Source organism: Astyanax mexicanus, chromosome 19 (genome assembly GCF_023375975.1).
Source record: "Astyanax mexicanus isolate ESR-SI-001 chromosome 19, AstMex3_surface, whole genome shotgun sequence".
Lineage (NCBI taxonomy): Eukaryota > Metazoa > Chordata > Actinopteri > Characiformes > Acestrorhamphidae > Astyanax > Astyanax mexicanus.
In genome coordinates, this window is record NC_064426.1 from 8617776 (window position 1) to 8630751 (window position 12976).

Sequence of the window (12976 nt, forward strand, 5' to 3'; positions counted from 1 at the left end):
CAGACAGAACCGCCGTAGATAAGCCCTCGGCGGCTGCCACGTTCACACTGTAGTAACGAGAGAAGGTGCATGGTGACGACCATGTGGCCGCTGCACAAATCTCTAGTAGAGACACTCCTTGAAGCGCAGCCCAAGATGTGGCGATGCCTTTGACAGAATGTCCTGTAGTCGGGGCAGGCAAAGGGCGATCTGCAGCCCTGTAGGCCCCCTGAATAACCTCCACCAGCCAGTGGGATAGCCGTTGCTTCGAAAGTGGTTTCCCCAACTTCGCAGCAGAAAAACATACAAACAGCTGGTCCGTTTGACGAACAGCCGTCGTAGCAGAAACATATGCCCGTAGAGCTCTTACAGGGCATAACTTTAGCCTCCTGGTATCAGAATCGTCCCCATAGGCTGGAAGATCAATGGTTTGGTTCACAAAAGCAGGATTCAACACCTTAGGCAGAAACGCAGCGTTCGGCCTCAGTTTCACACTGCAATCATCCAAGCCCCACTGTAAACACAGGGGGCTGATAGACAGCGCATGCAGCTCACAGCTCCGCTTTGCTGTGCAAACAGCCAACAGGAAAGCAGCCTTTAGAGAGATCCATTTCAGCTCTGCCTGCTCTAGCGGTTCAAAAGGAGCCTTGCAGAGAGCGTTCAAGACTAGCAGAAGATCCCAGGGGGGATACCGCGGCTTACGAGGGGGAGCCAGTCTCCTAGCTCCCTTCAAAAAAGCAGTCACAAGCTTATGAGAGCCCAAGGAAGTACCGTCCGCCGGCATCACGTGACAGGCTAAGGCCGCCACGTATACCCTGAGCGTCGAAGCGGCCCTTCCTTCCTCCAGTAGCGTCTGGAGAAAGGACAAGACAGTCTGTAGTGTGCAGAGGTGTGGTACCACACCTTGGTTAATACACCAAGCTTCAAAAGCCTTCCACCTGCCCTCGTATAGAGCCCGCGTAGAAGGAGCTCTAGCATTATCGATCGTGCGTCTGACCTGGGCCGTGCACGAGTCTAATGTGCTGGTGGGCCTAAGGGCCACAGCCATAGCCGGAGTTGCTCCGGACGTGGGTGCCACACCTGTCCGTTCAGCTGTGAAAGCAGGTCTGCTCGACACGGAAGTTCCCATGGAACCCCATGGAGTAATGACAGCAGCGTTGGAAACCATGTTTGATACGGCCACTTCGGGGCCACCAAGAGGACCCGATGCTGTTCCAGGCGTACTCTGTCCAATACAGCCGGAATCAGAGGCAAAGGGGGAAAGGCATAGAGCAGAGTTCTCGGCCAGCTGTGAGCCAGGGCATCCTGGCCCAATGGGCTGTATAGTGCCATCTCCGAAAACCAGAGAGGGCAGTGTGTCGTGTCTGGAGAGGCAAAGAGGTCTACTCGAGCCTCCCCGAACCGTTCCCACACCAGCTGTACCACACGCGGGTGTAGCTTCCATCGTCCTGGGTGAAGAGAACGGCGAGATAGCGCATCCGCCGTGACATTGGTGGCGCCTGTCACATGAGATGCTCTCAGAGATAACACTCTGGGGTGAGCCCACGTCCAGAGTTCTTGTGCCAGCATTAATAGCCTGCGGGACCGTGTTCCGCCGAAGTGGTTTACATGATAGACTGCTGACACATTGTCCGATCTCACCAAGACATGTCTGCCGCGGAGCACCGGGAGAAAATGTCTCAGAGCGAGCACTATGGCACGTAACTCCAGGATGTTGATGTGGTCTCGCGCCTGCCGCATGGACCAAACACCCTGCACTGCGCTGTGGTTCCAGACAGCCCCCCAGCCTGTGGCTGACGCGTCTGTAGTGATCACTTCTCTGCGAGAAGGAATCTGGCCCATCGTTACCCCTGACAGCAGGAAGGGTGCAGAGTTCCAGACATCGAGGGCAGCCAAGCACTCGCTGGTAATGCGAACGCGTGTGTGCCTGTGCCGTGCCGCATCCAGTTTCAGACTGATGAGCCACATCTGAAATGGTCGGATGTGGAGCTTCCCCAGTGCCACCACCTGCGCAGCGGCGGTGAGAAGACCTTGTAGTCGCAAAAGCCTCACATACTGCACCTTGGCGCCCCACCTGAGGCTGTGAATGGCCGATAGTATAGCCGCAGCGCGAGCTGAAGGCAGGGTGGCCAACATGCGACGTGAATCCAAGACCATGCCTAAAAAGGTTATGGACTGAGCAGGAATTAAAACACTCTTGTTCCAGTTCACCGCGAGCCCCAGCGCTTGCGTGTGCTGCAGTAATCTGAGTGTGTCTGTGTGAGCTCTCTGCTCCGAGGGGGCACACAGCAGCCAGTCGTCTAGATAGGGCAAGATTTTCAGCCCCTGAGCCATAAGGGGGGACAGGGCCGCCCGCATACATCTCGTGAACACCCTTGGTGCCAGTGAAAGGCCGAACGGTAGCACTCTGAACTGGTATACCCTGTCTCGGAAGGCGAACCTGAGAAACCGTCTGTGTTCTGGAACGATTGGAACGTGAAAGTAGGCGTCTTTGAGATCCACTAGGGTGAACCACTCCGCCTCGGAAACCGCGTGGAGAACAGCCGCGGTGTGTAACATCCGGAACGGAAGAACTTTCAAAAATTTGTTCAGGCGACGGAGATCTAAGATCGGTCTCAAACCGCCGTCTTTCTTCGGAACAACAAAATAAATTGAGTAGAACCCCTCGGGGTGAACTTGAGGGTCTACTAACTCTATGGCTCCTCTGGCCAGCAGGGAGCCTATCTCCTGGGAGAGACTTGCAGCCCGAACGGGATCCCGAACTTTGGTCACCGTAGGGCGAGAACATACTGGTGGCCGACGGCGAAACTGCAGTCTGTAACCCACTGTCATGGTGCTCAGAGCCCACGGGTCTGAGATCATCTTTGTCCAGTAGGCCAAATGTGATGGTGAGAGCAACAGCGTCACCGGCCGTAGCATGTCAGCGGCGGTCAGCAGCGGCAGCTGCACGCGGCTTGGAAGGGTGGGGGGGTCGCCTAGGCGCTCTCGGCGGGACCGTGGGGCCTGCGGGGCGCGGCGGCGGAGCTGCGGCTCCAAAGCGCCTCTCTCTATCGTGTCCTCGAGTCCGCTGTAGTGGGCGACGAAAACTCTGTGGCTGCCCGGTATTATGCAGCTTTCGAGCCTCCGTCAGGGAGGATCGTCGTTCCAGGGCTTCCTTGGCTGCTGGTCCGAAGAGAGACCCGGGTTTGAGAGGCACGGACCGCAGCGTAGCTCGGCAAGGTTCGGGCAGAGAGGATTGGGCCAGCCACACCTGGCGCCGAGCATGCAGGCTCGTAGCGACGAGCCGACCAGTATCGTGGGTCATGTAACCCGCGGTCAAGAGGGCTAGATTCAGAAGCTCCTCCGAGCTATTTGAGTCCTCCGTGGATGCGGGGGAATTCTGCAGCGCAATAAGCAGGATGCAGAGGGAATTCAGCAGTCTCCCCATCCGCGTCGCTGAGTTGTGCATTTTAACAACCAGCTCGTCCGTGCGCCTACACTCCGCGCTCGGGCAGCGAGGTTCCGGCCGTAGCGCTTCGTCTGGCGAAACCACCGTGGAAGCCACACAGGGGTCGATCGCAGGCATGGAGGCCAGTCCATAGTCAGCCGCTCCGGCCATGGATGCTAGCAAGCGCGCCGTCTCCGTCGGCCGACCTGCTTTTTCGCTCTGAAAGGCAGCCGAGAATTCAGACACGAAGTCCTGACAAGGCGGCACCGCGAAAGCACCCGCTTCCAGGCGTTTAAACAGCGCGTTAGAGCGTACGCTCCCTGCTGCTGGTGTATCCAGGCCTAGCCTAGCTAAGGCTAACTTAAGCGTCTCTTCCACTGAAGCCCTGCGAGAGGCTGCGGGGTGTGTGTCCTCACTTCCCTTGGCTCCATCCGAAGACAGGGAGTGTGGGGGTGCAGGAGAGCTATCGGTCGGAAAAGATCCGAACCCCATCTCGTGCTCGAGAGCCGACCCTTGTGTAAAGTTCGCGTTGGAGGCAGCCGTTGAGAGAACGTCAAACTCAGCCTCCCGCCTTGGCGAAACAGACTCCTTAAACTCGACCGAGGGGCTCTCACCTGCTCGGTCCTGTGTCTGGCTGTTCATAGCTAAGATCAGGTTCTTTAGCTGGTGTAACTCCGATACAACCGAGTCCACACGGTTAGAGAGAGCTCCATAGCCTTTCTTTTTTCGCGGTGGCTCTAACGAGCTATCCGCGCTCCGTTTTCCCCGAGCCTTGGGCGTTGTCGCGGGGAGGGATGCCTCGCTTCGTGCTTCCAGGCCCGCTAGCCGCTCGTGGCGGATAGCCATGGGAATCATCGCGCAGTCGATGCATGGGTCTGTGAGCGCTTCGCGCAGATGGTCCAAGCCCAGGCACGACGGGCACAGTCGGTGTCCGTCGTCGGGCTCCAGGACGGCCTGGCAGTGCATGCAGCTAATCGAGGCTAGCATAGCAGCGCTAGGTAGGCCGCGGCTCCGGGAGGGGGTCTGACAGCCGCTCGCGGTGGCCGCTGGCTCGCTTCGGGCGTCGAGCGCCTCGCTGCCCGCTAAGTCACTCGGTGTACCGAGCACCAGCTAGCTGAAGCAGATAGCTCACGAGGAGTTTGCGCTAGTTAGAGCTACGGTTGAGAGTACTCACCGTGTCAGGCTCCGGCGAAAAGGCACAGCAGTGCTGACAGCCGCTCGGCTGATAGCTACTCGTGGGGCCGCTAGCCTCTGGTTAACCCCGGCGTCGAGCGATTCGTAGCCGGCTAAATGAACTCGGTGTACCGAGCACTAGCTAGCTAGGTCAGATAGCTCGCGAGGCGTAACGCTAGTAGAGCTAAGGAGAGAGTACTCACCGTGTCGGCTCCGGCGAAGACACCACAGTGTAGATAGCCGCTCGTGGGGGCGTTAGCTGAGGCTAATCCCGGCGCCGAGCGCTTCGCTGCGGTCAAAGTGAACTCGGTGTACCGAGCGCACGATAAACTGAGGCAGCGGACGAGTACTGAAGCTAGGTTAGAACTACGGTGGGAGTCCTCACTGGTTTCGAGCTTCGACGGGAAATGCACAGTAACCCGAAGCTTGGAGCCCCAAGCTTCGTGTGGGTACTGGCGACGAGTAATCCAAATAGGAGAAGAAAAAGATGATGAAAAAACAGCTCTAGAGGTCGGAATCCGAGCTCTGAAGCGAGCTGCACTCAATCGGTTCTGGGCGAGAAGAAAAAGAGGAGGAGCAGCGAGTGCCAGGGGGCATTTATACCCCGCTTGCGTCACACGCTGTGTCACGTGTAGTGACTTCGTTGGTATACAACTCTCGGTTCGCCGTGGGCACGGCAGGGAATACATTCACATTAAGCACCGCCCTGGCGGTCAGTAACTATGAAACATAACCTGAGCTAAGTTAAGTAAACAAACCTGTCATTCTAAAAAAAAAAGAGTTTTTTAAGTCAAACGAGCACTGGATTTTATTCTACACCGTTTTCTCACCTGAAAACAGTTTATTTGGGTGAGTAAAGTGCTACTGTTTATTTACAGTAAGATTCTCTGCAGCAGCATTAGCACTAGCGCTAGCCGCAGTTAGCAGCTAATGCCACCCAACTGCGCTACACTAAGTGCTACACTGAGGCTACACTGGGTGGTTAGTCCCACATTGCTTGTTTTATTAGGGTAACACAGCTTATTTTATTTTGGTAAACACACAGGCTGTCCGATATACTCGCCTCTGAACAGCGGAAGAGCTAGCTAGCTAGCTAGCACGGTTAGTGGCTAATGCTAATGCTGTTGGAGAACTAAACTGAAACTCCTGTATATCTCTGTACTTCAGTGGAGTGGCTTTGCTGCTCCTTAATACCTGACTGGTAAAATTCATACATAAGGGAAAATTTAAGGATTTTAAGTGTGCCTTATAGTGCAAAAAATATGGTCCAAACTATTCTAAATTAGGGTAATTAAAGATAATTTATAAAGTTGTTGAAAAATATGAAAAAAAAAAACTTTTATTATAACAATTTTTGTTAATGATGCTGTACATCCTTCTGAGTCACCATACTGAATACAAAAACTAAAATTCATCCTCCTGCAGAAACTTTTAAAGTGGATGGGTTGTTTGAGAAACAGGGGATAACTTTGGCATCCAATAAATTTGAATTTACATAGAATGTCCTCAACTACTATTTTTAAATTCTATTTAATGTAGATTTGGTACCAAATGTCTTACATGCTTATGTTAGCTAGTTACATTAAGCCTAAACATGAATATTTACTTTTGTGTAAAACCTTTTGCACAAATTTAACTCTATAAGCTTCATGAACTTGTTGGTCTTAAATTGGAGCAGTTTTGTTTATTTGTTATTTTAAGATTATTTATTGACATATAAAAAAAATATGAGTCCAAAAATGATGAGTCTTTTAAACAAAGATGTGACATTAAAGCTTCCTAGAAAAAAAAAATGGGTCTTCTATTTGAATACTTAATAATGTTGTGAAACATTAGAAATGATGGTTTTAAAAATATTAAACAGACTTAATATGAATTGCAGGTGTTGACAATGAATCTCCCTGTAGGGTTCTGTTTTCTACTAATAATGATGTTATTACAGCTCACTTATTTTTAACCAACTGCACTGTGTGTGTATGTTTTTGTAGGGGTCTGTACTAAAATGCTGAGTTGCTCAGAGGTGTCAGGGGTGGACCCACACACAGTGGAAATAAGTAATGTGGTCAGGAAGAAATGGATAAAGGACCTTCTAAAATTATCAGCAACAAATCTAGAAGCCAGGATATCTCGTTGTATGGAGTTAGGTCAATACATTTCTGTGATGCTCCATTAATTACAATGTACATTAATACATTGAGATCTAAGAGCAACATATGCTGCCTTCAAGACAACATCTTTTATGGAGGTCCAATTAGCACAATTAGCCTCTGTGCTCCAGCTAAATAACAGCTGCTGCTATATTTATCAGGATACAAGACAGCAAGCTAGCTTGGACAAATGAGAAACTTTCAATGTGGATGGGTTGTTTGAGAAACAGGGGTAACTTTGGCATCCACGGGCAGCTTCATAAGCAGACTTTTCAGTTAAAATAGAATTCACATAGAACTTCTATTTAATGTAGATTTGGTACCAAATGTCTTACATGCTGATGTTAACTAGCTACATTAAGCCTGAACATGAATGCTTCCTTTTGTTTAAAACCTTTGGCACAAATTTAACTCTGTAAGCTTCACGAACATCTTGACTTAAATTGGAGCAGTTTTGTTTATTTATTTTATGACTATTTATTGACATATTAAACGTCTCCCAAAAATTATGCGTCTTTTAACCGAAGATGTGACATTAAAGCTTCCCAGAAAAAATAAGTAATGAGTCTTCTATTTGAATACTTAATAATGTTCTGAAACTCTTCTGAAACATTAGGAATTATGGTTTTAAAAATATTAAATAGAGATAACTTAATATGAATTGCAGGTGTTGACAATGAATCTCCCTGTAGGGTTCTGTTTTCTACTAATAATGATGTTTACAGCTCACTTATATTTAACCGACTGCACTGTGTGTGTGTATGTATGTTTTTGTAGAGGTCTGTAGCTTATTGTGTCAGTGTGATTCTCGTGCACAGTAATAAACAGCCGTGTCTTCAGCTTTCAGGCTCTTCACCTGCAGGTACACCATGTTTTTACTGGTGTCTTTAGTGATGGAGAACTGGCCCTGTAGAGACTGGGCGAATATAGTGCCTGTGCCGCTGTCAATACGACCAATCCACTCTAGACCCTTCCCGGGTTTCTGACGGATCCAGTGCAGCCAGCTAAGAGGAAGTCCAGATACAGAACAGGACAGGGTGACTGAAGCCCCGGGTTTCTCCACCACCGGCTCTGAGGAGGTCAATGACTGTCCACGAGTATCTGGAAAATAAACCAAACTCACATGACTATCAAATATCCCACCTATACAATAAAAAATAGCAATAAAATAGCAAAACAAAATAGCTTACACTGAATTAACGCAATCAATATACAGTAACTTAGAATCATCTTGCTTCTGAAGCTCTGCACCACGCAGTGAGAATTACAGACTGTGTGGAAGTGTTGTCTGAGGCATGTCTGGATCATGCATCATATATACTGGGCTTTATTTGAATAAGGAGTGTCCACAGCTTTGGACAGATAAAGGTCTTAGGTTTATCTGCAGCATTTTAACCCCACTAGTGTTTCATTGACTGCCTGAGAAGAAGAAAAAGAAAAGACATTTTATATATATATATATATATATATATATATATATATATATAATGATAATTTATATTTATATAATAATAAAAAAGAACAACACTTTTCAAAAACAGTTGTGTTAGTTTTACTTAAACATGTAGAGTCACATTTTTGCAACCTTATTTTTAAGTATAATTCACCAAGCTTTTTATTCAATTACATACCTTTGAGATTCACTACATGCCTTTAATTAGAAAAATATGTTTTTTTTTCCAGTAAATAAAATGAAGCTGTTTTGATTAAAAGATTTTTAAAGAAATTTACATCACTGCTACAACTGACCACTACTGCTAAAAAATAGTTGTTGTACATTATATATGTTTACAAAAACACAAATAGATCATTTCAAATAAACTTCATTTTTTTTCTTAAAGCATGAAAACCATGTCAGTGTGGCTGCAGTGCTGAGACCCACCACTCAAATAATACCTGCTGTGTGCTGTTTGGCGATTTCATCACTTAAAGTGTAGCTTGGACAAATGAGCTGTTTGACCTTGTGAAAACCTACAGTTTCAGCTAGCTAGTTGCCTGATAAATTCAGCAACATGTATTGTGTCCCACCAGTTTAAGGAGGTATTATATTAGCAGTTTAATACTTGCCTACTTCCAATGGCTGTAAATTGTTTTGTAACTAGACACTGCAGCACTGTGTCTAAAACCAACTCAAACTACAAAGATGCCTGCCTTACACACAATTATAAACAATTATAAACAATTATAACTGATTATAGTGCTTGTATAAATGTTGTTAAATGATGTACAGGCCTCCTTTTTGAATGTGCAGAAAAAGGTGTGCATTAGAAAAACAAATTTAGTTGAAAGATGAATTTCCCATCTTCTGAATTTCCTCCATGTTCTTTGAATAAATGAGTTTATAAATAATTGTATTCACTAGATGGCACTGTTCCACTTCATAAATGTATCTGGAAGCAGAGATGGCTTAGATACTTGCCTTACTTCTCCCTTTGAGGGTTTCCATAACGCAACATCAAAAAAAGACTCTAGTCTGCCAGACCTAAACCACACCACACTAATATTACTGTCTCCTCTCACAAATATACAGCAAACTACTGATTTTTCTTTATTTTTAAATGATTGACGCCACTAATATAAATCTTATTTAATTTTGACACTTAATTGCAAGATACAGTATAAGATGTTTACAAACACATTTTTAGATAATGTAAAATATTGTTTATTATATTATAGAAATGATTGTAAAATAATATCTGGCATTGGGGTGTCAGATAATACCATCAGTTAGGAATAAAACATATATGCTTTTATTTCTTAAAAATAATTCTTAAAAACAGAACTTCCTCCAACAATATACTTAAGCAAAAGATATTTAGTTTAAGCTCAAGTATGCTGTCATTCTTGTTCTTAATAAAGTTGCAAATTGAAGCAGAAGTACCACAGCATGTACAGCAAACTGCCTTTAAATCAGCAATATTTTTTTATTATGTCAAACCTTTGTTTGCATGATGTAAGGAATTGCAAAAAGGAGAACAGGATGTTTGCTTTAATGATCTAGTTTTTGTACAGCCCTGTAAACTCTTGCACCACTGTGTGTCTCGGGCACAGTAATACACAGCCGTGTCTTCAGTCTTCACACTGCTCATGTGCAGATACACCTGATCTTTACTGTTGTCTCTGGTGGTGGTGAATCTTCCATTTACTGCACTAGAATAATACTTTCTATTACTGTTATCCTCGATAGTTGAAACAAATTCCAGCCCTTTTCCAGGAGCCTGTCTGATCCAGGCCATCCAGGAGCCATCAAAATTAAATCCAGACCCTGTACAGGTCAGTTTATGAGATTCTCCAGGTCTGATTACCACGGATTCAGATTCAGTCAGTGTCTGACTGCAGGAATCTGAAATAGAGGAAAATCAATTACATACATTTAGAACTTTAAAAAAAAAAAAACATTAAGACTGAATTAATTCTAAACAGAAGTGAACGAACATTGAACGAGTAGAGAAACAGCAACATAGCTCAAGAAGCTGCTCAGATCCATCCCAAAGAGCTAGAATAATCTTGCTGCTATGATTTCCGGCTGCTGGTAAACATTTCAGCAGAATCTATTGTCTTATAGGCTGAATCATGTGTTAAATTTGCATAGTTTAACCTTGTGACATAACACACTACTAGTATAAATAGATGTGCTGATGAGACATCACCAGTAGTCTGTAGATTAGTGTAGAAATGCTCCAAACTAGTATTCCTCACTCCAAACTAGTTAAAAACTAGTTAGATTCTACCCATCAGGTAAATCCAGTCACTTTATTCAAAATATTATGATTAACATCTCGGATGTGCACTGTTAGCCTGGATTTTAAATCTAATTAAACTATTTAGTTACAAATCACATACATTATTTGGGTTTCTGGCATTTCTAGGTCCTCAGTGAAGTGAAATTTGAGCACATATTTAAATGTGTGAATATTTTTTAACTAGAAAATCCAAATCTCTTATGCTGTGATGCAAAATTTGATATTGCAAAATATTAGGGGTGTCACGATTTCGATATTTCATCGAAATCGATCGAAATTATGTCATGGTCTCGAGCATGGAAGTCAAAAGAGGATCGATGATCCCTCCCACAAATGGCGCAGAGCGCTACGCAAATGGGGCAGTGCACTGTAGCTCAAGGAGCAGCCCTTTCACCAGAGAATGTGAACATTCTCATCTTCTTAAAGAAAAACTTGAAAATATAAAAATATCAGTTGTTTTGTCTAGCCTCAAATATGTTAACAGTTTTGGTACCTTAATGAGCATCTTTCTCTCAGATAAAGTTAATAATATATCTTTATTAAATAAAAAAAACTTGTCATTCTCAGGGACCTTTTTTATTTTATTTTGTTATGTGCAAACTGCTGCTACCAAAAACAGCCACTAGATGGCATTACAAATATATCTTAATTAAATTATTTAAATTTGACCATTAGTGCCTAATGTGGTGTATTACAGATCACTTGTATCACTTTGCATCACTTATATCAAGCCCACCTTTTGAAATAAGATATTGTAAATTTGATGAATCAAACCAATGAATGACTATTGACTAATCTAAAACTGGCATAGGCCTCCCTGCTGTAAAAAAAAGAAAAAAGAAAATCGAGAATCGAATCAAATCGTGACCCTAAAATCGGAAATAAAATCGAATCGAGGATTTACAGAATCGTGACACCCCTAGTAATTAAATACTAAACCCTTCGGTGAAGGGTTATTATCTGCCTTTTAAAGCTCTAACACAGACTACACTGCTCAACATTACTGAAAGAGTTTTCACCTGTTTAAATGCTTTAATGATCCTCTGCTGTGCTGTGACGTCAGTTAAGCATTAGCTTAACGTTTTATATAAAGCATTTTTCTGATTACTACCCTTAAACGATTACAAAATGACGACACAACTTCAGTGGTCTATTGGTCTCCTATTGGGCACCATCTATTTGCATAATGGGTGTGTCCCCCAGTTTCTGACATTCACCATCAGTGTGTAGTCATTCCCCCTTAAGCTTGTAGATAATGTATTATGAGCATGATCAAAAAAAAAAACTAAATAAACATTACTACAAATTTTAAGGCAAAAAAAAATCCTTAAATACTTTAGTATATGTTGCTTTGAATAAAATTTAAAATAGTTTAAGCAAATTTGTATGATAACAGTATTCTTTCATCATATGTTTTACAATGTACTAAAATGTAGATATTTATATTTATTTATTTTAAAGCATTAATGCTTTTCTGAACATATGTTTGGTTGAGTAAAAACTGTAAAGGGAAAAAGACGTTTGCTTAAAGTACCAGATGGTGTTTTTGTACAGCACTGGGAACCCTTTTGTCACCGTGGCTCTCGGGCACAGTAATACACAGCCGTGTCTTCAGTCTTCACACTGCTCATGTGCAGATACACCTGATCCTTACTGTTATCTCTGGTGGTGGTGAATCTTCCATTAACTGCACTAGAATAATACTTCCTATCACTGTCATACTCAATAGTTGAAACAAATTCCAGCCCTTTTCCCGGAGCCTGTCTGATCCAGGCCATCCAGTAGCCATCAAAGTCCAATCCAGAGGCTGTACAGGTCAGTTTATGAGATTCTCCAGGTCTGATTACCACTGATTCAGATTCAGTAAGTGTCTGACTGCAGGAATCTGAAATAGAGGAAAATATATTTTAGACATTTCAAAAATATTTTAAAATAAAGTTTAAAAAACATTAAAACTGAATCAAAAGTGGACGAACATTGAATGAGTAGAAAAACAGCAAAGAAGCTCAAGATGCTGCTCAGCTCCATCCCGAAGAGTTTGAATAGCTGATCTTGCTGTAATATTTTCAAACTCCTAATAAATGGTTCAACTGAATCAACTGACTTAAAAACTAAACCACAAGTTTAATTTGCATAATCCAATGATGCATAAATACAGAAAAAAACATCCCATACAACCATCATCACTGTTTCAGCTGTTTCAGATGGTGGGTGTAATCAACAGTAGACCTATTCACCAGTTTGCATTGGCTAATTTCCTATTAACCAGAAATGAATATAAACATGCAAATAGAGTTCACAGTCTAATATATCATCCATAAAAGTGTGGTATTTGGTGCTTGTGAATGATATTTTGAAAGACTTTGCTTAGAGTGCCCTCTAGTGGTATATATGTGTAGTAAAATGTCATGTGTTGTAGAGTTCTTGTTAAGTGATGCCTCAATTAAATAGCTCTTATTGAATCCCCTTTAATTTTTACCATACTAAACATGCATTATAATGCCCTG

At 44.0% G+C, this 12976-nt stretch overlaps 2 gene segments (V, D, J or C); both read right to left on the reverse strand.

Moving 5' to 3' along the window:
- Nucleotides 1-7522: 7522 nt before the first annotated feature.
- Nucleotides 7523-8010, reverse strand: LOC111190832 (immunoglobulin heavy variable 3-74-like). The segment is given in 2 exon segments: nucleotides 7523-7827; nucleotides 7917-8010. Coding segments are annotated over 2 exon segments (345 nt in total).
- Nucleotides 8011-12040: 4030 nt separating this feature from the next.
- LOC125784491 (immunoglobulin heavy variable 3-30-3-like) lies at nucleotides 12041-12497 on the reverse strand. The segment is given in 2 exon segments: nucleotides 12041-12354; nucleotides 12446-12497. Coding segments are annotated over 2 exon segments (366 nt in total).
- Nucleotides 12498-12976: the final 479 nt, after the last annotated feature.